We start from the raw sequence: 22,931 nt of genomic DNA on the forward strand, positions 1-22,931 counted from the left end.
AAGAGGGGTAACCATATGTCACTGTGCCTGTATAGCATAAGGGAAAGCTTGGACAGTTGTTAGGCCTAAAAAAAACCCCAAAAGCCTCTGGTCATACTTTTCACCATTGAGGCTACTCTTGCTGCAGCTAAACCTGGCCAGCTAGCTTTGTTCCTGGGGGGGGGGGGAGTCACCATGGAGCGTTGCCCTGGTTTTAGCCATGTCTTTCATACCTGCCCCAATCGCACCTCTGACACCTTCTTGTGAGAGTGGCCAAATCTTATTGGACAGGACAAAAACCGAAAAAAAAAAAAGGCTTGATTTAATTGTTTCAGCGGATCACGCCGGCACACCACCGATAAACAGATTGGACAAAGAGCTCTGAGATGAATCCTTTTAGCAATGAGAGAGATTTTGCGATGTGAGTCACAGACACTGACAATATGCTACGCCAATGTGGTTTTATGAACAAGGGAGCTTGCAGGTAGCTAGAAAGCTAATATTATTGAGATATGGTGACAGTTAATAAAAAGAGTGAAGGATGATGTGTGTCACTGGCTGTGGGGAGACACTTTAGATATGTTTTAGTGCATGTGTGTGAGTGCGAGTGTGTGTGTGTGTGTGTGTGTGTCTGTGTTTGTGTGTAGTTCTTTTCTTTTTTTTCTTTTTTTTTTGCAGAGATGAGCTTGATTACTGTTGAGAAGTTGGCTTTTCCCTTGCATCAGTGCCAAAGCTCTGATCCCTCAATACATTGATGGTTAGTGCTTGTGCAAAGGAGCAAAAAAAAGAAAAAAAAGAAAGAAAAATAACATGTTCAGGATATGGGGCCAATCTTGTACAGCTCCAGCAGATGAAGTATAACGATATATCTATATATATATATATATATTTATATGTAAAATGATGCAGATATGGTTGAAATTATTACAGAGATATAAATAGTATCATGATGAGCAGTTATCTGTGGTCCAAATGAGATGACATAGTGGAGAATATATTTTAGTGAATGGTAGAATGAATACAGATTGAATTTACATTAATTAGTGCAGCTACGATATACTATGCCAATTTGAAAAGAACAAAAAAAAAAAAAAAACCATCTTTGGTGCAATAAACATGCTGAAGCACAAATGCTGAGGGACATTTTTGTTGCTGTTTTTTTTTTTTTCGTTTTTTTCTTCTTTTTTTTTCTGAGACAATGAGATGCTCTGAATCAAGTGTGCCACTGTTGCATTGCAGGCAAAGTTTTATCAAGACCTGAATGAAGCCTCTCTAGATGCCCTGCTCTCTGCAGCTTTGTCATGGTATCCTTTGGGATGGTACGGAGCCCTACTGCACAGTGATTGAAGCTAACGCTTGATGCAACTTTAAAGAAAACCTTTTTTTTTTTTTTTTGTTTCTTTTTTCATCTGTTCTGATGACTCGTTGCATGCATTTATCTGTCGGCTGATTAATTTTTAATCGCGAGTTGCATCTTTCTATCTATGACGGTTATTTTCGTATTTTTTTTTTATTTCTTTATTTGTCTGTTCATTTATTTATTTATTTATTCTGGTACGGTTTTGATTATGTCATGGTTTCACTGCACGTATGTCATATTTCCCCACCCATCTAGCCCCGCCCTCACACCGCAATCAGGCTCTTTTTCTCCCCAAAGCTGAAAACTCGGAAAAAAATAAAGCCAGTGTGCAGTGTGTCCAAAGATTTCCACACTTAAGAATCTGTAAAAATGTCGCACAAGGTCTTGTTTTTTTTTCTTTTTTTGTAGATACAAAAATATATTAATCTTTAACGTAATCCTTTCAAAGAGATCATTGTCCTCTTTGGCTAACACAGCGTTATTTAGAAAAGCAAAACTTCCTTTGATTTTTGAACACACATCTCAACCCTTAATTCATCTAGCAAGCGAAAGTTGTCAGATTTTTCTGACAATGTCTCTCCCTAGAACAGTTTAATTATAATTGTGTTATGGGTTTCAGAACATCCTGTCCCATCTCTGTCATGTCTTCCCTTACCAATAAGGATATCAGACTTATTTATTAGGGATAATTAAATATCGTGGTTGATTAGGTGGCTGTGCCTGTGCTAGCAAAGAGAATGGAGGAATTAAAGTTCTAACTCACGTCGGATATGTAGCTGATATTGTCTATGACTACCGTGTTCCTGTTGGCCGCCTGCAAGTGGACCGGTTTAAGGAGAACAAAGCTAGTCAGAGTGTCATTTGAGATGTGTTGATGGATGGGGAGGTGCTGTTGTAGTGGAGATTGGATGTAGCGTATCTAAGGGGCGTCATACGGACCAAAGGGAGCACCACCTGATCTCCTTCGCTTCCCTCTGACCGGTATGACAGGACTGGGAGATATCACTACTCAGGGTCTTACATGGCTTTTTAGTGCTCTTCTTACGGAAAGATGCTCTGTCAGTGGGACCGTGGCGTTCCGAATTCTCTCTGGGAGGAAAGTTGATCTACAGCCTTCTCCATAGCTGGGCTTTGCTTTTATTTTCTGTAAGCTTTAAAACCTTTTTTTATTTATTTATTCATTTATTTTTTTAAATGTGATGGTTCTGGAAATTTTGCTTCGGGGCTCAGTTTAATGGTTGAAATGTTTTTTGTTCTAAACATACCACTGGCCTTTTTAGAGAAATTACACAATCCTAATTACCATGGTAACATCACCACAATGCTCCAAGTTCAACTAGACAGCTGGGTGTGATGGACTCTGTTCTAGACTCTAAATAGAAAAAATTGGAGTGGAAAAATATAGGTTGCCCTGTTTGGGATACAGATGACATTTGGAGGTGTGTGTCTGTGTGTGTGTTTGTGTGTATTTTGTGTGTATGTATGTGTATGTGAGAAGACAGCCTGTTGTGTTTTCTCTTAGTGTTTTTCAAGGTGACTGTGATGTCCTCCTAATGACCTATGACCTTGTGGTTACTATCATATGATTGGTTTGTTTGCTGCTAGGTCTGACCCCAAGTAGTGTGGTAAACTGTCCTAAAGCTATGTTGCAACCTAATGTAGAGCCTGGAAACTGTAATCAAAGTTCTAGAAAATGCTTACATACTCGGCTATTATAACCACCTTAAATATTGAATATATAGTTGTATCATAATATATATAAGAGAACACTGTTTTTTTTTTATCATTTTTCTTAGATCTAAAAAAAATCACTGATTCAAAATGCCCAAGTGTAAAAAAGTGACTACATCCTCTCCAGCTCGACGGGGAGAGTTTGTGGGGCAAAGAGTTTGGGTTAATTGCACATATTTTGTAGTTCTTTTTCTTGATCATTTTGTTCATCAGTTCTCAATATTTGCCTGAATTAAATCAAAGCACTCAGCACACATTCTCTGTCACATTCAATAGACTGTCCCCCTCACATTACTCCCCCTCCCCCTCCCAGACCAGCTACCAAAACCTCTGCTAATTCAATCCAGGCAAAACGTAGGGAAGGACTAGCATGTCGTGTAAAGAGAAAAAGAAAAAACTCTACGTGTGTTTTTTTGTTTTTGTTTTTGAAACTCTGACTATATCCGTGTGTGTTTGTATACGAGTGTGTGTGTGTGTGTGTGTGTGTGTCGTGTTATGGGCACATGTGTATGTATAGGTAGGTGTGTTTGTGTGTGTGTGTGTTGTATGTATATGTCATATGCGTATGTGTCAGAGAGAGACTCAGTCCAGGCCCATGTAGAGTGAAAGTGCAGGGGAGCTCACTTATTCTCCCTGCAGGTTAAGGAGCTCTAGTGAATAGACCTGCCCTCAGGCCTTATGCTGCTTGCTGGTCTTGAAGGAGACCTGCAGCACGCGGTCACCCAGGCGATAGCCGTTCAAACTGGCGATGGCCATGGCCGCCTCGTCGTAGTTGGTCATGGTGACGAAGCCGAAGCCCTTACATTTGTTAGTGGTGAAGTCACGAATGACCTTGACGTTTGTGACAGCACCGAAGGGTCCAAAGAGCTGCCACAGTACGCTCTCGTCTGCTTCGGGGGAAAGGTTGTAGACGAAGATGCACCAGCCGGCTCCCGTGGGCCCGGTCAGGTTGACACCGGCCAGACTGGTCATACTGTCAATAGTGATTGGGGAGAACCTAGGGAAGAGAGAAGGAGAGCTACCATTGGTGTCATTCTGTAGTTCAAACCAAACATGTTACACACTACAGTCTCACAGGAACATGCTCCTGTTCCTTGAAATCTGGACATCTCCAAAATCTCCCATCGTCACATCCTTAAGCAGCTAAAGGAATATGTAGGTAACGACGCAAACGTCACAAACTACCTGCTTTCAGGCCAACAATAACAACAACAACAACAACAACAACAACAAACAATAACAACAAACAACAAAGAACAAAAAGAACACGAAAACTTTTGTTCTCTAATAGACATTATCCCATATTCTTTTGCATATTTTAGTCATATTCCCTGTTGACCAAAGTCTCTGCAGAAATAGGGCACCGAAAAATCACAACGTCCAACAGAAAATCACGATATTTAGCGAAAAAACACACAGAAACCTAGAGAGGGATGAAAAGCAAAAATCAGAAACAAATCAAAGGAAAATTTGGAGCAAAACAGAGGAGACGCAAACGGAATCTGGAATGTCCATGCTGGTGGAAAAAAGGACATTAAAGCAACCGAAACTGAAATAAAAATGTTAGTTCAAGAAAGAAATACATACAACTCAGTTCAATTAAGTAATTAACCAAAAGGATGAGAAGATTCAACAAAGCCATGCCGGAATGTCCTGCTGCTAAAGCGTTAAGGTTCTCACTTAACCCGCGTTGCATATAATGCATAAGAAGTTATGTCAATGGAGACCGGTATGGTTTATTTGGGATTTGGAAAATCTATTTCTAATTCCCAGTTTAAGATAGCAGGTGATATTCCGGGCACTTTGTTTGAGGTTGTTTTTAGGCATGGATGCTTTTTGAAGAACACCTTTTTGGAATTTACCTCTTGACTCCGTAGCTGACGTTTAGTAAATTGTCGAGTCTGCAATGCAAGAGGGAGAATGAAGGGGGTGGAGACATTAGTTGCAAAGTTGGACTCAAAAGAAGGCTTCACATTTAACATGCAGCCTGATCAGCCTCCAGAGGGCGCCATGCATTGCAAATGAGCCAAACGTCCACCAGTCAGAGAGCTGGGGCCCCCATTACAATGATACAGTTCTTGCAGAACCTCTGCGTGATGCACTGTGTGTACTGCTTTTGTCTGTCTCTGTGTGTCTGTGGGTATATATTCTGCACGTACAGCAGTTTAAGAAGAATCTTTTATTTGGTTTCATACATCTAAGATCCACTTGTTGCCTGAACAATCTTGTTGACAGAATCTAGGGTTGTAAAATTTAGATTTATATCTTTAGTCGCGAATTGATCTTTTTTTTTTTTTTTCCCCGATGGAGTAACCATGCTGCAGTTTTAAGGAAAGTGTGGGGAAAGAGGAGCAAGAGCAGAGAATTTAGGATGGGAGGGGGGGGCGAAGAGGGTTGGGGGCAGTACCTGAATCTCTGGGTCTGGTGGTGTAGGGGTCCGGTGTAACGGCGAGCGGCAGTCTGGTACAGCTGGGTCAACAGGGCCTGGCCCGTCTTCTGACTGGGGTTATTGGCAAACTTGACGGTGATGGGTTCGGCGGCGCCCAGGGGCTTCTGGCCGTTCAGGCCCTTGATAGCCTCCTCTGCCTCGTTTCTCTTGTCAAACCGGATAAAACCCACTCCTCGCGATATGCCTGCTCCGAGACAAAAAAAAAAAAGCAGGCAAATGTTAGTATCTAAGAATTCTTACAGACAGCGAATGAAAGATGAAAGAACAAAGAAGTGAACGAGTGCAGGACGGGCTCAGGGTGGGGGGTTTGGCTTTCCCCTTCCTCAGATATCGGGTCTGACTCATAACTACACTTCAGATGTGAGGAGCACGCTCAGGCATCCTTGTTCAAGGCCTGGTCAGCTAAGCTATAACCTAAGTCTGAGAATGACTGGTACTTATTAGATTTGGTTCAGAATGAGCAGTGCAGTTGTACTGCATGGTCACGGTTGGAATGGATGGCAAGGAGGTAATGACAGTGAGTTAAGGCTGTACCTGTGACCTGGTCCACCAGGATGCGGGAGGTGATGATACGACCATACTGGGAGAAGAGCTGCTCCATGTCCTTCTGGCTCATGGTCTTGGGGAGGCCACTCACGTATAGGTTAGCATCGCGGATAGAGGCCGAGCTGGGTCTGGCGTAGGACACCTATATTGCAGAAACATAATGGTTGAAAACCAGTATAGCTCAAATTGACATTGTTCATTATATCGGTATAGCACGCAGTGACATTTCTCATGTAACATCAAACACAACCCCAGGATTCTTATAACAGGTCATTCAGAGTCACACAATAGCTTGTTTTTCCGGCTCAAATCAATGCAAATGTCCCACCCTCACTAAAACAATTTCACAGTGTTCTGAGACACCATATCCACTCATCTTCTCTCTCTCTCTCTCTCTCTTTCTCTTTCTCTTTCTCTCTCATCGCTTTCTTCTTTCTCTCCACTCCTCGCACGCTAAATACTCTTATTAGCCGTTCAAATGTACAATCTGACTCTGAAAATCCCATTTTTGCCGACACACACACACACACACCTAATCTTACACTTATTCGCCGTTGCATCCACACCTAACACCGTGCTGCTGTGAGAGCAGACGGTCAGAGGGTTCAGGGAGGGAAAATTCCACACTGGCAGCTTTCGCTTTGCTCAGTACTTTTCCAAACGACGAGGGGATAATATTATGTGCGCTGCATGTTGATTTTTCATTGTGGATGCTGATTGATAATCTGCCCTCCTTCTATGAATATTTATCTATTTAGAATAAAGAGGATGTATGGAATTCATTAAGATGGTCTGTATGTAGATGTGTTTGTGTTTTGAATGAAGGCGATGGATTGCTTTAGCATGTGCGACTGTTTTTAGAGATAGAGAGATGAAGCCCCTCCCTCTCCTCTTTTCCTCCTTTGTCTTTATCCCTCAGGGGAGAAACTGCTCCTCTGGCAACCGGCGAACCAAGTAAACACATCAGAAGACATCCCACATCGCCAACAACTCACAAATACTCTCAAAAAGCCCACAGACTAACAAACAAACGCACACTGACTCAAGAGCATGACTCCATATGTACACAGGCTGATTTTCTTGTTTGATGGATGTATAGAAACTCATTGTGAGTCATCACAGTTTTTTTCTTTCTTTTCTCTTCTGGATATAGGATTCTGAACATGTTTAAGCTCATGTTGCGATCCACTGTTATACGAGTATTGATAATTAAAGGTGTATGGGGCTATAGGAACCTTCATATGGACTGTGTGTCTAAGTGTCTGTATGCATGAGTGCATGTGTGTGTTGCTGGGGGAGGGAAGACTGTATATTTATGTTGGGGAGAATATGACTAAAGCCCCGCATTGTTGAGGTAGGGGCGTGTTGTTGTTTTTTTTTTTTTCTCTCTCTTTCAGTGAGTGGGTGAATGTGACGCTGAGATTGGACAGTGCTCTTGGGCTGCTGGCTGGGGAGGGGAGTGGGGGGGGGGGGGGGTTGATTGTATTGGGAGGGATGGAAGCTGCCCTATAATTAACCCTCTCCCTGTCTCTCCCACAGTACAGATGGTGCCTGAAGTCCATATGGCCTTTAATCCACTCATTGGCATTCCGCTCCCCATGCTACCTCCTAGCTTTTACTCTTGCACCCTCTTTCCCTACATCCCTCTCTTTCCTTCTCCCTCCCTCTCTCTCTTCCAGAGTCCTCTCTAACAATGCCTTATTGACATGGAAAATATGACATTTGCCTTAGCTTAAGCAGCGGATGCTCTGGGCTGGATGATTGGCCAGATTAACGACATTAGAAGTGACTGAGAACGTTTTTAAATAACAGTTACAGAAAAACACGAGCTTCGTACGTGAAAACACACATCCTGTGATGATATGAATTATTACACTGAAAAATCTATGGATTTGTGTTATTATTAATTATTTAAATGATAATCTAGCAGCTGCTATTGAAAAAATGAATTTAGGATATGAATTATATCAGTGTTTGGGATACTTCCACATTAAGGTGACGGCAGGAAAGTATATGAGCCATATAACATCACATAGTCGGGCAGCTGCCACCTTAACCATGCTCTTATTTGAAGTCATATGGGTAGGCTGGTCCACCAGGACACATGCTGAGTCCTCTTCACAAATCTTTAGAAAGCATGGCTTTGCTCTCTCTCTCTCTCGCTCTCTCGCTCTCTCTCTCTCTCTCTCTCTCTCTCCTTCTTTTTTTTTTTTTAGCTAAGGCTTACTCTGCCTGCACTTTGTCGTAATCTTTGATCTGCTTTGATCAGGTGGCGATGGGGGAGCAGACCGGACTGTTTAATCTGTTTTTCTTTTTCCTTTTCACCCCCCCCCCTCCCACCCCCATACAACTCCCCTCACCCGCCCCAAACCCATCTGAGTTTGGGACAAAGAAACCCCTAATTAGCCAAGATTGGAGGCAGATGGGGCACCCTGAACTGACCCTCTTGCTCCACAGTGCGCCTCCCTAATTACATTTCCATCACAATCGTCTCCACACACAACCCCTTACTTTCTGACCTGCACTCTCGCCTCTCCCCCCCTCTCTCTTTTCTTCCATCCTTTTGTTCCAGTTGCCCCCTCTCCCCTCTGTCGCCCCTCCCTCTCTCCTCCTCTCCCTCTGTCACGTCTGTTTCTACCCATGGCTCTTTCCCTTTCATCCGCTTTCCCTCTTCTCCTCTCTGCTTCCTCTCCTTTCATAAAACCATAGAGAAGAAGAAGAAGAAGAAGAAGAAGAAGAAGAAGAAGAACAGGAAAGAAAGAAAGAAAGAAAGAAAGAAAGAAAGAAAGAAAGAAAGAAAGAAAGAACAAGAAGAAGAAGAGATAATCTTACCTTGATTGTTTTGGTCTGCAGCTTGAGACCATTGAGAGTGTTGATGGCCTTGTCTGCGTCGTTAGGATCCACATAGTTTACAAATCCATATCCCAGACTCTGGCCTAGGATTACAATAAAGACAAACCAGCTTAGGCTGTAAAATATAACACGTTACATCTCTTTGCCGTAGATGCATGGTAAATACGGCTATACTGACTCCGGTAAATGGGTTACCTGTAATCTTGTCTCTGACTAGTTTGCAGGACTCGATCTCCCCGATGCTGCCGAAAAGGCTCTTGAACTCCTCTTGGGTCATGTTCTGAGGCAGGTAGTTGACGATCAGATTGGTCTTGCTGTCATCTGTGGCACCATTGGTGCTGATGACTGGGCCATTAGGCAGACTGGTTCCGCTCGGACCGTTGGACACCTGAGTTTCCATGGTGCTGATTATCTGAAGGGAGGAGGAGAATTCTAGAATGAGATGATTAAGTTTGGGGATATATTTTGTGCGAGTGGGCTATTAAACCGTGCTTATGAGCCCCTGGTCTCCACACCGCTCTTCAAGGTCTCTTTGTCAGTCTTTTTATTGTCTCTTTTTTGTCGTGGCTAGAAAATGGCTGCGTCTGAGAGGTAGGGGAATAGGAAGGGACAATATCCCACCTCACCTCCTGTCTCTCCCTCACCCACTCTCGCTATCTGCCCCTGGCTGTGCAGATGTCACTGTCTCTCCTACCCCCTCCCTTTTCTCTATCCAGGGTCAAACACCATTACATCACAAGCCCTGAATGAGGGAGGATGAGGGGGTGGTGGATGACAGACAAAAGAAAAAGTGACATTTCTGTGATGGGTTGAGCCCAAGCTAATGCCACTGAAATATTCTATTGTAAGATCATGAGTGTACTGTAAGATTTGTCAGATGTGAATCAGAAACTGTGAGACAGTAAACAGTTTGCCACTTGTTTTGGGATATGTTTGCGTGTGTGTGTGTGTGTGTGTGTGTGTGTGCGCGTGTGTGTGTGTGCGTGTGTGTGTGATTATTTTGTCTGTGTTGCTCTGGCTCTGGAACACACCGTGTTGCTTAATTTGCCCTACAGGGGATTTTCAAAGAACAGATGTGTGCAGGTCAATGATAAACTCTCACTCTCGCTCTCCTCACTGACTGAGTGACTTGTTCCCATGATTCTGGAATACTGATCCTATTCCCTACAACCCATTACAATCCATTATAGCGCCTTGGTGTTAACAGTGATTTTTTCAGTTATGTTTCTGAAGTTGTTGGTTTGCTGGCTTTCATTTTGTTTCATTGTTCAGTCAGTGTATTATTTTTAGGATAGTAGGTGTAGCAAGTCACAAACTGGTATGTGTGTGTGTGTGTGCGCGCGTGTGTGTGTGTGTGTGTGTGTGTCTGTGCTATGTGTGTCATAGGGTTAGTCAGCTGAAGCCTCAGATGACAGAGAGGGCCCTCTCCAAAGTGAAGCCTCTGGGGTGACACTATTCTGCAGTACAGCCAGTCTCACAAAGTTAATTAGTGATGCAGCTACAATCTTTTCAGATCGTTTTTAAGTGTCAACACACACCGGCATTTTCTACCGTGTGTCCTTCACTTTTACTGAATATGTGTGGTGATTAAAAAAAAAAAAAACTCTGTCGAAAGAGGGAAATTGAAGATGGACTACCTCACAGAAATAGTTACAATTAATTATTTATAAATATGTTTCATTTTTGTCAGTAAGTACGGATAATGTCTCTTTCTCCAGTCTTCCATTTTCTACTTATCTCTCTCTGCCTCCTTCCCCTCAGTGAAACCATTTATTCTTGCCTTGAGCCTTACCTCTAAACAGGTTGCCCAGGTAACAGCAGCTTGACGACTGTTGCTATTGGCTGGCTTCTTGACTTTTAGCTGTGTGTGCCTGTTTGTGTGTATGTGTGTGTGTGTGTGTGTGTGTGTGTGTGTGAGAGTATGTGAGAACATGTGTGTAAATGATAGAGACAAAGCACTAGAAATGAAATCTAGGTCTATCAGTCTAAAATCATTTGTCTTTCTATAATAATACAATAGGCCTTTTGTTCTGAAATAAAAGTGTTTTACTCAGATTGACACAGACAAGGGCAGGGCATCAAAGAGGTGAATGGGAGGAGGGTTTTTTTTTGGCTTAAAATTAAAAATAAAAAGCCCATCAAACATAATTCAGAGACAAAAAGACAGACTTTGCGATAGCAGATGGTCTACTTCTAATCTAAACCCTAATTCTTCAGTGATGTGTAAACTATATCATGGAGGCCCTTCATTTTAACAGCAAATTTTAGTCAATGTGTGAGATATACCTTTGGGTTAAAAATGGAACAGAATTAAAAGGAGAACAATTTAAAGTTCAAGTTCCAGACAAACACAGTGACACTTTATACAAAGTGACAGGATCAGGGCAAACGTGAATTGCGAACTGAAATAAACTTCCCTGTGGCAGGCCAGCCATACACAGTGACAAGTGTATAGAGTTACATAACGGACAGGACTCTGCGAACACACATAGGCCACAGAGACTGGCTGACACAAGCAAAAAAAATGCCCAGAGATTTATGCATTTGCCTGTCTCAAAAAAAAAAAAAGGTAACAACGAATACTGTTTCATACACGATTATTTTCAAAGACAGTTTTAGCAGTGTATTTAACTATTCCCTTTAAAAAAAATGATAAATTTGTTTGGGAAAATTAGACTTCTCTGATGAGTGCTGAATTCAGTGAGTAAATGTTATGCTTTGTGGGTTGAGTACAAAAACAATAAAAAGACATACAAAAATTCATGTTACCGTGGAAGGGGGACGGCCACTCCTGTCCCGGCCTGCACTTTTCTATTTCTGGGACCAGAAAGATCTCCCTCAATATTTAATGCACCGCATCCGCACTGCCTACACATGGAGCGAGACTATCACGCAAACACAAGCTCTGCCTTACACCGTTAGCACCTGCTCTGCTGATCCGATTAACAGAAGTTGTCTAAAATGTGTCTAACCGTTTTATGGCACAGCTCACCATTCAAAGCTTCGCGAGGATAAAAATATTACACGAAGGTCACCGATTGAGGGGGGGAAAAACGAATAGAAGGAAACAGGCCACTGATCATTGTGGTACAGAACTCCAGGAACAATGAGACTGCTCTGTTGCGTTATGTCACATCCTCCTTCTCTGATGGCCTTGTACTGTATAAGAGCCATTTCCTTAAAGTAACGGCAGCCTTCTATTCAACTTTATTAGGTTACCGAGCAAATGCCTGGACAGATCCATTACTGCTTTTAAACGAATTTGTCGATGCTGACACAACAGTAAGCAAGAGAAAATGATACGTGTTATGAGAAAGTCTTCTTACTTCAAAAACAGAGCATGAATAGACAAAAATCCTTTTCTACACAACGGTTCGAATTAAATAACCGCGTCAGCAATGTTTCGCAGAGTTAAATCTTGGCCAGCACACCATACATGATCTAAAATCTAGATATTTTACAGTTTTATTTCATATAAGTCTCGAAGCGTCCTGACTGAAAGGAAACGCTCGATTGCCAATAGGCCGTCTCTGTAACACAGATTACAGGATTATCCTAAACAAAAGGCATTAGCCACACTCTCACTGCGGCTTAGAGGATCTCTGTGACAGCTGTAAAACAACAGGACACAAGTCAAAACCCAGCATTCACAAGAAAACACCCAATGGATAAATCCGTCTTTCCGTCGATTCGTAAAACAAAGTGAAAGGGGAGGTGAAATTCGTCGTTTAAATACGCGATGACAAGTCATGTTTATCTCGTAAATCTGCAAATTATCTATTTTATTCTTTGGTGTTAGTTACTCAGTAAAATGCAGGCTACCGAAACAGATAAAAGAAAACGAACAGGCCAAAGCAACAAACGTGAGAGAATGTTAAAACCATGCTTGGGCGCTATCCAGAGTGCTGAAGTAGGGAGTGGCTACACGGGGATCCCTTTTGAAAGAACGGACATTAGTTTTCTCCATAACATTGTTCTACTGCTTTTAAACATATAACTGTTGAGTGTAGTACTACGTCTATCGAGGGTCTCGCGATATTGCTCACAGATCCTTAAAAAAGCCTTACACCAATCCCATTTAACATCGTTTGTCTTATTCATTTAAATCCGTTATCCCTTTCCCTCTTTGAACATGTGGGCTCTGGAGGCATTCATAAATCCAAGCGCCTTTTTGCTGAATAAACGTATTGACACAACCAAACAAAAGAGCCACCCGTTCCTCCTCTTCTCGCGCTCAGAGACTATGGCAGCGCTATGAATATTAATGTAAACAGTAGCGCTTTGTGTCGAGGCCAGAGGCTGCGGGACTCTCCGGGAACAATGAACATTTCAGCAGCGTTCACTGTCCCCTCCAACTGAAGCCACTGACATTCAAAATAATAATAATAATATTATTAATAATAATAATAATAATAATAATAATAATAATAATTTAGATAGCTATAAATTTAGTTTCGTGTTGTGCTTTACATTCGATTTGAATACAGGCCGTGTGGTCTATGAATTGTTCAGTGAATGATTCAGTTTTTCTCATAAAAAATACAAAGAAGGAAAATTGTTATCGAAATCCTGAGTCTTGCAAATATCAGAAAACGTATTCCTATCAGGTGACGATATTCATACTGACGAAATGATAAGGCATCCATAGGGTAAATGGTAACATTATTTGTTTAGAACACATCTATTACTATGGTATTAATTGCGTGCTCATATTTAGATTATTATGTTTTGCTATTTGTAGCTTGTGATGTCCTTGTCCTTGAATTGTGTAAGCGCCTCGAGAAGGTTATCTGACTCAACGGTTTTATTCGCTTGGCACTGCGGTACAGGCATGCTCACGGAGGACTGCGGAACATGTGGACGGGAGATAGCTACGCACAATAAGCCGAAGGGGCCGTTAGCCGAAGCTTAACTAATCATAAAAAAAAAATGTGCGTAAATGTAGTGTCCTGAAAACTTTGTGGCGTGTCTCCCAAATGAACCGTTCAACGAGTAAATGTATAAAAGGAAAGGGAGAATGGTTGTGTTGGATAGCACCCATTGTCTGAGGTCATTCATTTTCTCTAAACATTCAGTCGCCTGTAGCCTATCACTCATACAATAGTCTGTTCACCTTCAGCCATATTCTCTCAACACACTCAGCTACTGCTGCTGACATGAAACTAGTTAGGCTTCCATTGTATTTCATGTATTTCAAGCCACGTGTAGTTATCTCATAGTTATATTAAACTGTTGTTGTATATGGTCGGTAACAATTTACGGAATAGTTCAGTGGTCACACGCACCATTCGCATCAATGTAAAAATGACCACACAATATCCTCTTACGGCTTACAAGTTGCTCCACCACTGACCAAGCAGTCATTTATATATATAGCAGGCCTTGTGGAAATGTCGAATATAGGTAGGCCCTTTCTTACACGGCATTCTTGTATTTGAAGTACCCTGTTTGTGTGTTTTGATTTGAAAATGTTTTTTTGCTACTGAAAATACGTTAGATTAAATGTCATTCGAACTATTAAAACTGAAGTTGAGTATTTTGAAAGAAGCACAAAGAGAAAAGCTATTTTACTTAAAGGCATACAGAACTCAATACGTGGTTTAGAGGGCTTACTCGCGCGTGCCATCGCCTTGTCTTCGAATCTCGAAGACACGCCCAAACGGCTATCCAGGCCTTTATTTACTGCGCCTCACAATTTATGCTCAGTCAATAAAGCCATAGCTCCTTCAAATAAGAATATACTTTTGTGCTTACTGAAGTAAACATTTATTAGCTTTCTGGTTTATATACGCTCCTATGTTCTTCTCCTCGCGGTCTCTGATATTTCCATCCCATTTGCTCGGTTGCATCGCAACCGGAACCCTTAGGAATTTTGACTTGCCTGATTCAATGCAAACCAATGGATGCGTAATACCACCCCTCCCCCTCTCTCTCGCTGAGTGACTCGACCCTTTTTCTTTGCCTTGCTCTCGATGGGCTCTCAGCCTCCAAGGCATCATGTTTTGTCTCAGAAATCCGTCTCGAGCATCCCTCTCTGCTGCACAAGGCAGAGAATGGGCAAAAGCTCTTCCATCGCCGCTCTAGCAGCACGCGGCCTCAGCAGCCTCTGCCCCCTAACGCCCTTACTGCTGCTCAGCGCATCTCTGTATTCCTGCGGAATTCCAAAACTGTCGACGATGTCCATCAGCTTTCTCTTGCGGTGCCTCTTATCATTATTTTTCTCAAGCATATTGAAATTACCACGAAAAGATGATGAAAACAAGCACGTGATTGTTACATGTATATGGCACATATAACGAAGTGTAAAATGGCAGAGGAAATCACTGTTTTGACGCTCCACAAAAAGCGTCGAAGAAGCCAGCGCTGATGTTGCAGCCGTGGCGCATATCTGTATCAGATTACTAATACTCTCGATTTCGTTAATCTCAGATCGTTAATCTCAGACTGACAATCCAATTTTAAAGGATATCGTGCTTTAGATATGTCTAATTTACGCCTGTGACTCATATTAAAACTGATGCGTCCTTTATCAAACATTCCATGTCAAATCAAAATGTTACATAAATGTCACATCTTGTTGCCGTTTGTCCACATTGCACATTTAGCGGATGAAAGTACATTTTTGTTGTTACACGCCTCCCATATGAAAAAGCACAAAATGGTATACTTACAGTAACCATTCTTGATATACCAAGATGACAGTGATCTAGGTCCTTCGATTTGCAGGTCTTGAGGATGTGGCTTGAGGTTTGTTGTCTTTTTTTTTTTTCTCAGTGTGGCCTTTTCGATATGGCTCAAGATGCGAAAGCCTCAATGTCCAAATGAAAAGAAAAAAAAAAGAAAAAAGGAAAAGGACAGTCCTCACCAGAGAATCTCAGCCCTTTAAGATTGTAGGTTTTCCCTCAGTAGAGCAAAAAATGTGGAGAAAGGGGGGTTTTCTTCAGGACGATGAAGATGATGAGACAGAGAGAGAGAGAGATTTCTCTCCAAGTGGCGTGGGCGATGGTTCAGAAAAAAAAAAGAGAAGCAGTGATCCCCAGTTGGGTGTGTCCAGGGGAGGGTGTTGTGGTTCTGCTGTTCTGTGTGTATGTGTGTGTGTATATATATATATTTCCCAGCTCCTCGTAGTCTCCTTCTGTGCCTCTGCTGCAATGTTCTTCTTTTATGTGTCCTTCTGACTGGCAGAGCCTGCTGCTGATTGGCTAATTGTACAGGGAGGGTACTACATGGCAGCCATTGCAATCCGCTCCACTCCCATTATCCCCTTCAGGAGAGATCACCAAGGGCCCCCCCCCCTTCACAACTAACTGCATCCCCCCCCCTCCATCTCTTCACTCTGCCCTCCCTTTCTTCCTGCCCCCCTCCATACACACGTACACACACACACACACACACACACACACACATACACAGACACTCATGCGCACACACAGAGGAGAGTGAATAGAGCTCCACCTGCATCAGAACAGATGGATGCAGAAAAAGACAAGAGAAAGCTCTCTCTCTCTCTCTCTCTCTCTCTGTCTCTCTGTCTCTCTCTCTCTCTGTCTCTCTGTCTCTCTGTCTCTCTCGCTCTCTTTCTTTCTCTCTATATATTTCTTTCTCTCTGCTTTTCTTCTTTCTTTCCCACTGCTGTCTTTCTCTGTCTCTGTCATCTTTCACATTGTGCCACAGATTGCACTGAAACATGTTCCTGTAAACTGAAGTTTACCCTTGTAGAGTAGCGGCACTAGTCATTAGTGGTTATAATGAGTAGCCAAAGGTTGTGAAAACATACACACACACGCACACAGACAGGAAAATAGAAGAACTTTTGTCCAATAAGAGAATAGTTGCTAACAAAGCAGAATAATTGTATGAATGAGCATGTGCTTTCTAACACTTGTCAGTGGATAGCTGTTATTTATTTATTTATTTTTGGCAGACTAGCTCCTAAGCAGTAGTAACTCCACATCAGATCAATATTACCCATGGGTTTTGAGTCAGGGCATGCGGTAATGGTTGGGCAGACCCTTAACTAATACACTTCCAGTGTCCTTTGTGGAGCACTACCATTCTCATATACGTATCGGACATAAATATATATTGTATTGTTTTTGTCTGGTGATGGCGAACCGCTTCCACTGTGTTAATAGTGTCACTGCACCCATATTCTAGTTACCCATGGTCATCACATCCTGATTACAGTGGTGCCCACCCCCCACCACCACCACCACTACCACCATCCCCCTACCTCCCCCCACGGAGTGTGGAGAGAGCTCGCTGAGACAGGCTGTTTGGTCTCATCTATAATGTATCTCCTGCCCCGGGACATGATGTGTGACAAATGACCTATTTCTGCACAGACCCCCACAGGGCCTTGACCTAAGGGTTTTGCGGTGGTGTGTGTGTGTTGTGTGTGTGTACATATGTGTGTGTCTTGTGTGCCATTGCTTGTGTGTTTGTGTGAGAAAGACAGAGAGAGAGAAAGAATGTGTGTCTGCATGGTTGGTGTGATATGTGGTTAATTTGAACGTTTATGATCTTATGAATGATGTCATGTGTGTATTTTGTGTTTGTGACTATTTGGGGTGTAAGGATAGAGTTGATGTGTCAAAGACGATATTGTGTGTGTGCGTGCGTGTGTGTGTGTGTGTGTGTGTGTGTGTGTGTGTGCGTGTTATTATACCCTCTTGGTTGTTCACCCACTGACCTTTACTGACCTTGTGGAGCCCATAGTTCCTAGTATACTGTAGAATCTGATTATTATGTTTTCTGACAATTGTTGAGACACACACATGCACACACACATCCTGTATATACGGCAAAATAATCGAGTGGATGAGTTCACCAAGCATATGTCTGGTTGCTTCAGGGGTGATCTTAACTACGCCACAGCCCTGATATCGATTTTAATTTTTCTTATTATTGTATCATTGCTTCCACCACTAATGCTCATTCCAGCTCTTTCTTCCTTCCTTTTAGCTTCTATTTTTGTACCCTAATTTTTTCTTCTCCAGTCTCTCTCTCTTTTCCTCCCCGTACTTGTCCTGTACCAGTAGTCAAGTCAGTTTTCCGAGTGTCAGCCCTGTTTGATATTTTACATAATTGCCTTACATAAGTAGCCGGCTCAGCTCGGAGCTGGGATGATATTAGAGACCATGAATTTTGCATGAGAAGAGCACTCAATAAGCGTTAATAAGAGGATAGAGCATGGGGCCCCACTGTCAATCTGTCTTAGCCCCACCCCCTTTGATACGTCAAACCACACACATTCCCCAGACTCCTTACATGTTGAGTGAATGAGTGAGTTAGTGAGTGAGTGAGTGTGTGCATGAGTGAGTGCATGAGTGAGTGAGTGAGTGAGTGCATGAGCGAGAAAGAGAAAGAGAAAGAGAAAGAGAAAGAGAAAGAGAAAGGGAAAGAGAAACAGAAAGAGAAAGAGAGGGGGACAAGAAAGAGAAAGAGACACGTTAGAGGGAGAGATGAAGAGAAAAAGATTTTGCCATTAGGTACGGGTGTTGTTTTCTGCATTGTTAGGTGGATAAAAGCAGTACTTATCGCACAAAGAGGACAGGTCTGTTAGCTGACTGCAGCCCCTCACACTCCCGGTTCACACTTAGTGTGAATAAACAGGCTTAATTGCAGGGCCTCATTAGAGGCCTCACAGGCGGACGGACGGGCGGGCGGGCAGGCAGCTGAATCCACCCTGTGGCTAAGAGGGCATCTGAAGCACCTATTCAACATTTCGATTCACAGGGATCAAGCATGGCAGTTGCTTGAAGCCCTTTCAATAATTTCGCTGATTATTTTTAATTTTTCAGGCCCCCCTCCAGAGGAGGTGATTAAGACTCTTGTTGCTTTTGTCCTCACAGGCATTAGGGCATGAGAGACTCTAAAGCATTTACTGCTCTTTCACTGATTATGGATTTTTATCACTTTTTCCTTCCCAGTGTCCAAATCCATGAACATGTGGGGGTTGATGTGTATATTTTGAAGTTTTGTAGACTGCCAGGTATGCGTTGTGTGTCATGTGGATGCAACGTAGATTCTTTCTTTCTCCTCTTGACTTCAATAGTTAAGTCTGCTAGTTAGTCTTGGTCCATTAGAAGCTTAGAACAGATGTATATACACATATACACATTTCACACGTACAAACACACACGCACACACACGCACACACACGCACACACACGCACACACACACACACACACACACACACACACACCTATTTGTGTATATGTGTGTGTGTGTGTGTGTGTGTATTATATACTAACTTTAAAAAGTTTGTAAATTTATTTTATGTTTCTGCAGAAGTATTTGAACCAGTCTGTCCTTAAGTGTGTGAACTCATACATGTGACCACACTGACAAAGAGAAGAATCCTGTTTCATACATCAGTGAGCTCTTGGCCACATACTCAGGACTCTCAATGCAGCACAGTGCCAGCTATAAACAAACAAACAAACAAGCCTAAAACATTGTAATAAAACTCAGAGCTGTCTCTTTGGGAGTAGGGGCTTTAGTCTCATATAGATCACACATTGTTTATGCTGTGTGTCCTTCTTGAATTATGTGGTATTGCACTTTGGGTAGATTTTTGGTAAATGGGAATTAGAGCGTCATTATTAAAATAACAGTTACAGAGTTGTCAGGACAATAACTTTCATATTTGCATTACACCTATTAATTCAAATACTTGTGGCTTTTTGTGTCAGAGTGGCTGCTTTTGACAGCTCTACGCTAATGGAACGCAAGTGTTTTCGATGTCAGCTTGGGTTATTTGTGTATTTTGGAGCATGATATGATTTTTCCACCCTTTGTCTTATGAAGTGTGTCTGTCTGCTGCGGGTAATGTCTATCTAGAGGTGTTTTTGGCACCCAGCCTTTGGTCTGATCGTTTAGTTTAGCTTTTTCCTGTCTCACACACGCAGGCCTGTCCGACTACCGTACTCTCATGAACGAGGGAGGTTTTGCTTTTTTGGGCCCGATACCAGGACTGAATTATTCTGCCTTTTCAAGGCAATTTTTTTTTAGATAAAGACTATTGGCCTAATTCAACACTCGCATGCGTTATTTGGCATTTTTCTCTTGCTCACTCACTATGTCTGTTTTTTTTTTTTTTTCTCTTCACTCCTCTGCAGCTCCATGTTGTCTCTGGGCTATTATTAGTGCAGACAGGCGGGTGGGAGGAGAGCTCTGAAGTAGACGCCTCTTGTCATCTTATTATTTATTGATTATGCTCAGTTTTCCATGCTTCTGTATGTGTATTTGTGTGTGTGTGTATGTGTGTGTGTGTGTGTGTGTGTGTGTGTGTGTGTGTGTGTGTCTGTGTGTGACCGCACTGATATCACTTTGATATCTTTATACGTGCTGACCTGTTGTGTATTATTGCCTAAAAGGTCAACGTAGACACGCACTGGACGTCATTGTACAAGTACAGTATGTTCCCAATTACAAAGGCCGTATGTCTGCATGCATTAATGCCATACAGTTTGTTAACACGAATGTGACTGTGGGTGGGGGCGAGACGGCCGTCCTTCGTGGAGAACATGTTTTACACCAAACCTTGTTAAATATAGAGATGCGGTTATTAAACTTTCATCTAGATCCGTCTGCCTTGGTATCCAGGGAGAAAACCTTAAATACACAAAGCACTTGGATGCCCTCTTTCTCTTCCTCCATCACCCTTTTTTTCTCTTCTATCTCTTCCACTTGCAAGAGCAACCAGCGTCACTCTCTCTATCTCAGTCTTATACACACATACTCACACACACACACACACAAACATACAAATGAACACATTTAAATGTTGTGCGTGCAAAAGGAGGTTGGAGTAGAGGCCTCTGTAGCATGTCAGTGTTCAGTTACGCTTAAATGCATTCACACACATTCTTTTCAGTACATTGCCCTACTAACATCTCGTAGTCATTAATGGAGAGTGTTTTTTTTGAGACTGTTCAAATCTACAAATTGTGCAAAAAAAGCATAATAAGTAAACCCAATCTCAGACTGGGTGAACACCATGCAGTTTCAGTCCATAAATATAACCATGAACTACACGCACACACACACACACACACACACATATATATATATATATATATATATATATATATATATATATATATATATATATATATATTCCATTAATATCACTCTCTTCAAACTCCCACTCCTCCTTTTTTCCAATCTCTTAGATTCTCTCTCCCATCTTTTTCTTCTCCTTTCTCCTCCCCCCAGCCAGGGTAATAGGAGACTTGCAATCAATGGCACATTAGTCTGGCCGGAAACTCTGGCAGAATTAAATATGAATGACTGAGATTGCAGTTCTACCTGCTACTAAGAGAGCTTGACAAGGGCCTCGAGGGGGGAGAGGCAGGGGGTTGGGGGGGGGGGGGGGGGGGTCCTGAGAAGTAAATACTCCACTGATGAAGCAGACTCCTAGATTCTGCTCTTGAAGTGCTAGATAGTGCTTTGTGTTTTGCCAAAGGGAAAAATCAGATCAAATCTGTGCTTAAGCCATCAACAGAATATGTGTCAATGCATAATAAAACATTTTGGCACGGATATGTCCTTTTTATTTTTTTTTTTTTTGCTTCCTGATTTATTTTCAATAGCCAGTTTAATTCATAAAAGAAATATGGATCGAGAGAGCGAGATCGAGCGTGCGTGGTCAGGTGTGTTTAATGGTTCGATTGTGGTTTCGTTCCTTGTATCGTTCGGGTGGAGGTGAGGTCACTGTAAGTCTTGATGGCATGCTGCGCTTTGATCACTTTTATGGCTTAGGCCAAGCCCTTGTCATCAATAACGGGCAAATTTGCAGTAGGTAACGTGCACTTAGATTTACTCCTAAGGTATATTTCATCTTAGCAGAGAGATGAGGCTGTGCGTGACAGATGGGGCGATATTGTTCTCTTTTTCCCGACCCGTGGACAGACCCCTCCCTTGCTCCCTCCTTGACAGATGCAGAGGGAGGACCAGAACCCACTTCTCTTTCTTTTCATTGATTTGGGTGCTTGAACCCTTAGGGATGGGTGGGTGGAGGGGGGGGGGGGGGGGGGTGATGGTTGGCTTATCATTTCCTGCAGATCAAAAAAAAAAAAGCAAAGCGAAGGGGAAAAAGAAAAGAAAAAGAAACAGCGGATGTGATGCTTAGTAAAGCTGAGCTGTGCATTCACATTTATTCTTCCTATACACAGTACGAAAAACAAACAAACATAAATACAACAACATGTAAGAGATTACATCAGCTCTGTCTCTGACACGCTCCATTGTGTACAACTGGTTTATCTCAACTTTGCTTCGATATATAATGACAAAAGTACAGTCTAGAGCACAACGGTTTTATGTAGTGGAATAACCCCATATTCACACACCGTGCACATACAGACGATTGCACCCATTAAAATGTCCAGTCAGAGGTACTGTCAACTCTGAGGTCCAAAAGAAGAGTCGAAGTAGGTTGAACGTGATATAGATTTCCTCATCTCAGAGTAATTAACAAGATTTTAACAGATTCAGCAGTCCTGATACCATCCTCCCACTCCGTATTCCTATCAGCGACGGGACAAATTCCATTAACTGACTAACAGCTGTCCGGTGACAGATGCAGCCCAGTACTTCAGCTCTCCTCAGGTCCCTGGGGGAACGGGGGTCACACAGGGGGTGGGGAGTAGGGGGGTGGGGGGCAGAAGGTTCATGCAAACCTTCTCCTGAAGATGCGACGTGTTGATGCTTTAAGAGAAACGTAATCAAATGAGCATCTGCCTTTCTACCCCCCCCCCCCCTCCCCCCTCCCCATGCGTGACACGCTATAAAACAGGCATTTACCATTGCAGACTTTATGCACCTCCCAGCCCTGCTGAGTTCAGCTGCTCAGTAATGAACGAAAATTAAAATTGGAATTCCATGAAAATGAAATACTCTGGGGTTTTTTTTAGAATGAGATGTCGCTGGGGTTTTTTTGGTTTGTTTTGTTTTGAATTGAATTGAATTTTTTTTTTTTTTTTTTTTCAGTTTTATTTTCCGCT

At 42.4% G+C, this 22,931-nt stretch overlaps 1 protein-coding gene across 1 annotated transcript; it reads right to left on the minus strand.

Moving 5' to 3' along the window:
- Nucleotides 1–3,739: 3,739 nt before the first annotated feature.
- Nucleotides 3,740–9,348, minus strand: elavl3 (ELAV like neuron-specific RNA binding protein 3). The gene is made up of 7 exons (XM_030790106.1): nt 9,114–9,348; nt 8,898–9,001; nt 6,054–6,207; nt 5,478–5,703; nt 4,933–4,971; nt 4,256–4,258; nt 3,740–4,067 (listed from the first exon to the last, which is right to left on the minus strand). The coding sequence occupies exons 1-7, from the start codon at nt 9,316–9,318 to the stop codon at nt 3,740–3,742; spliced, it is 1,059 nt and encodes a 352-aa protein (XP_030645966.1). The 5' UTR covers nt 9,319–9,348.
- Nucleotides 9,349–22,931: the final 13,583 nt, after the last annotated feature.

The sequence above is a fragment of the Chanos chanos genome, chromosome 13 (genome assembly GCF_902362185.1).
Source record: "Chanos chanos chromosome 13, fChaCha1.1, whole genome shotgun sequence".
In the NCBI taxonomy this organism is placed as follows: domain Eukaryota; kingdom Metazoa; phylum Chordata; class Actinopteri; order Gonorynchiformes; family Chanidae; genus Chanos; species Chanos chanos.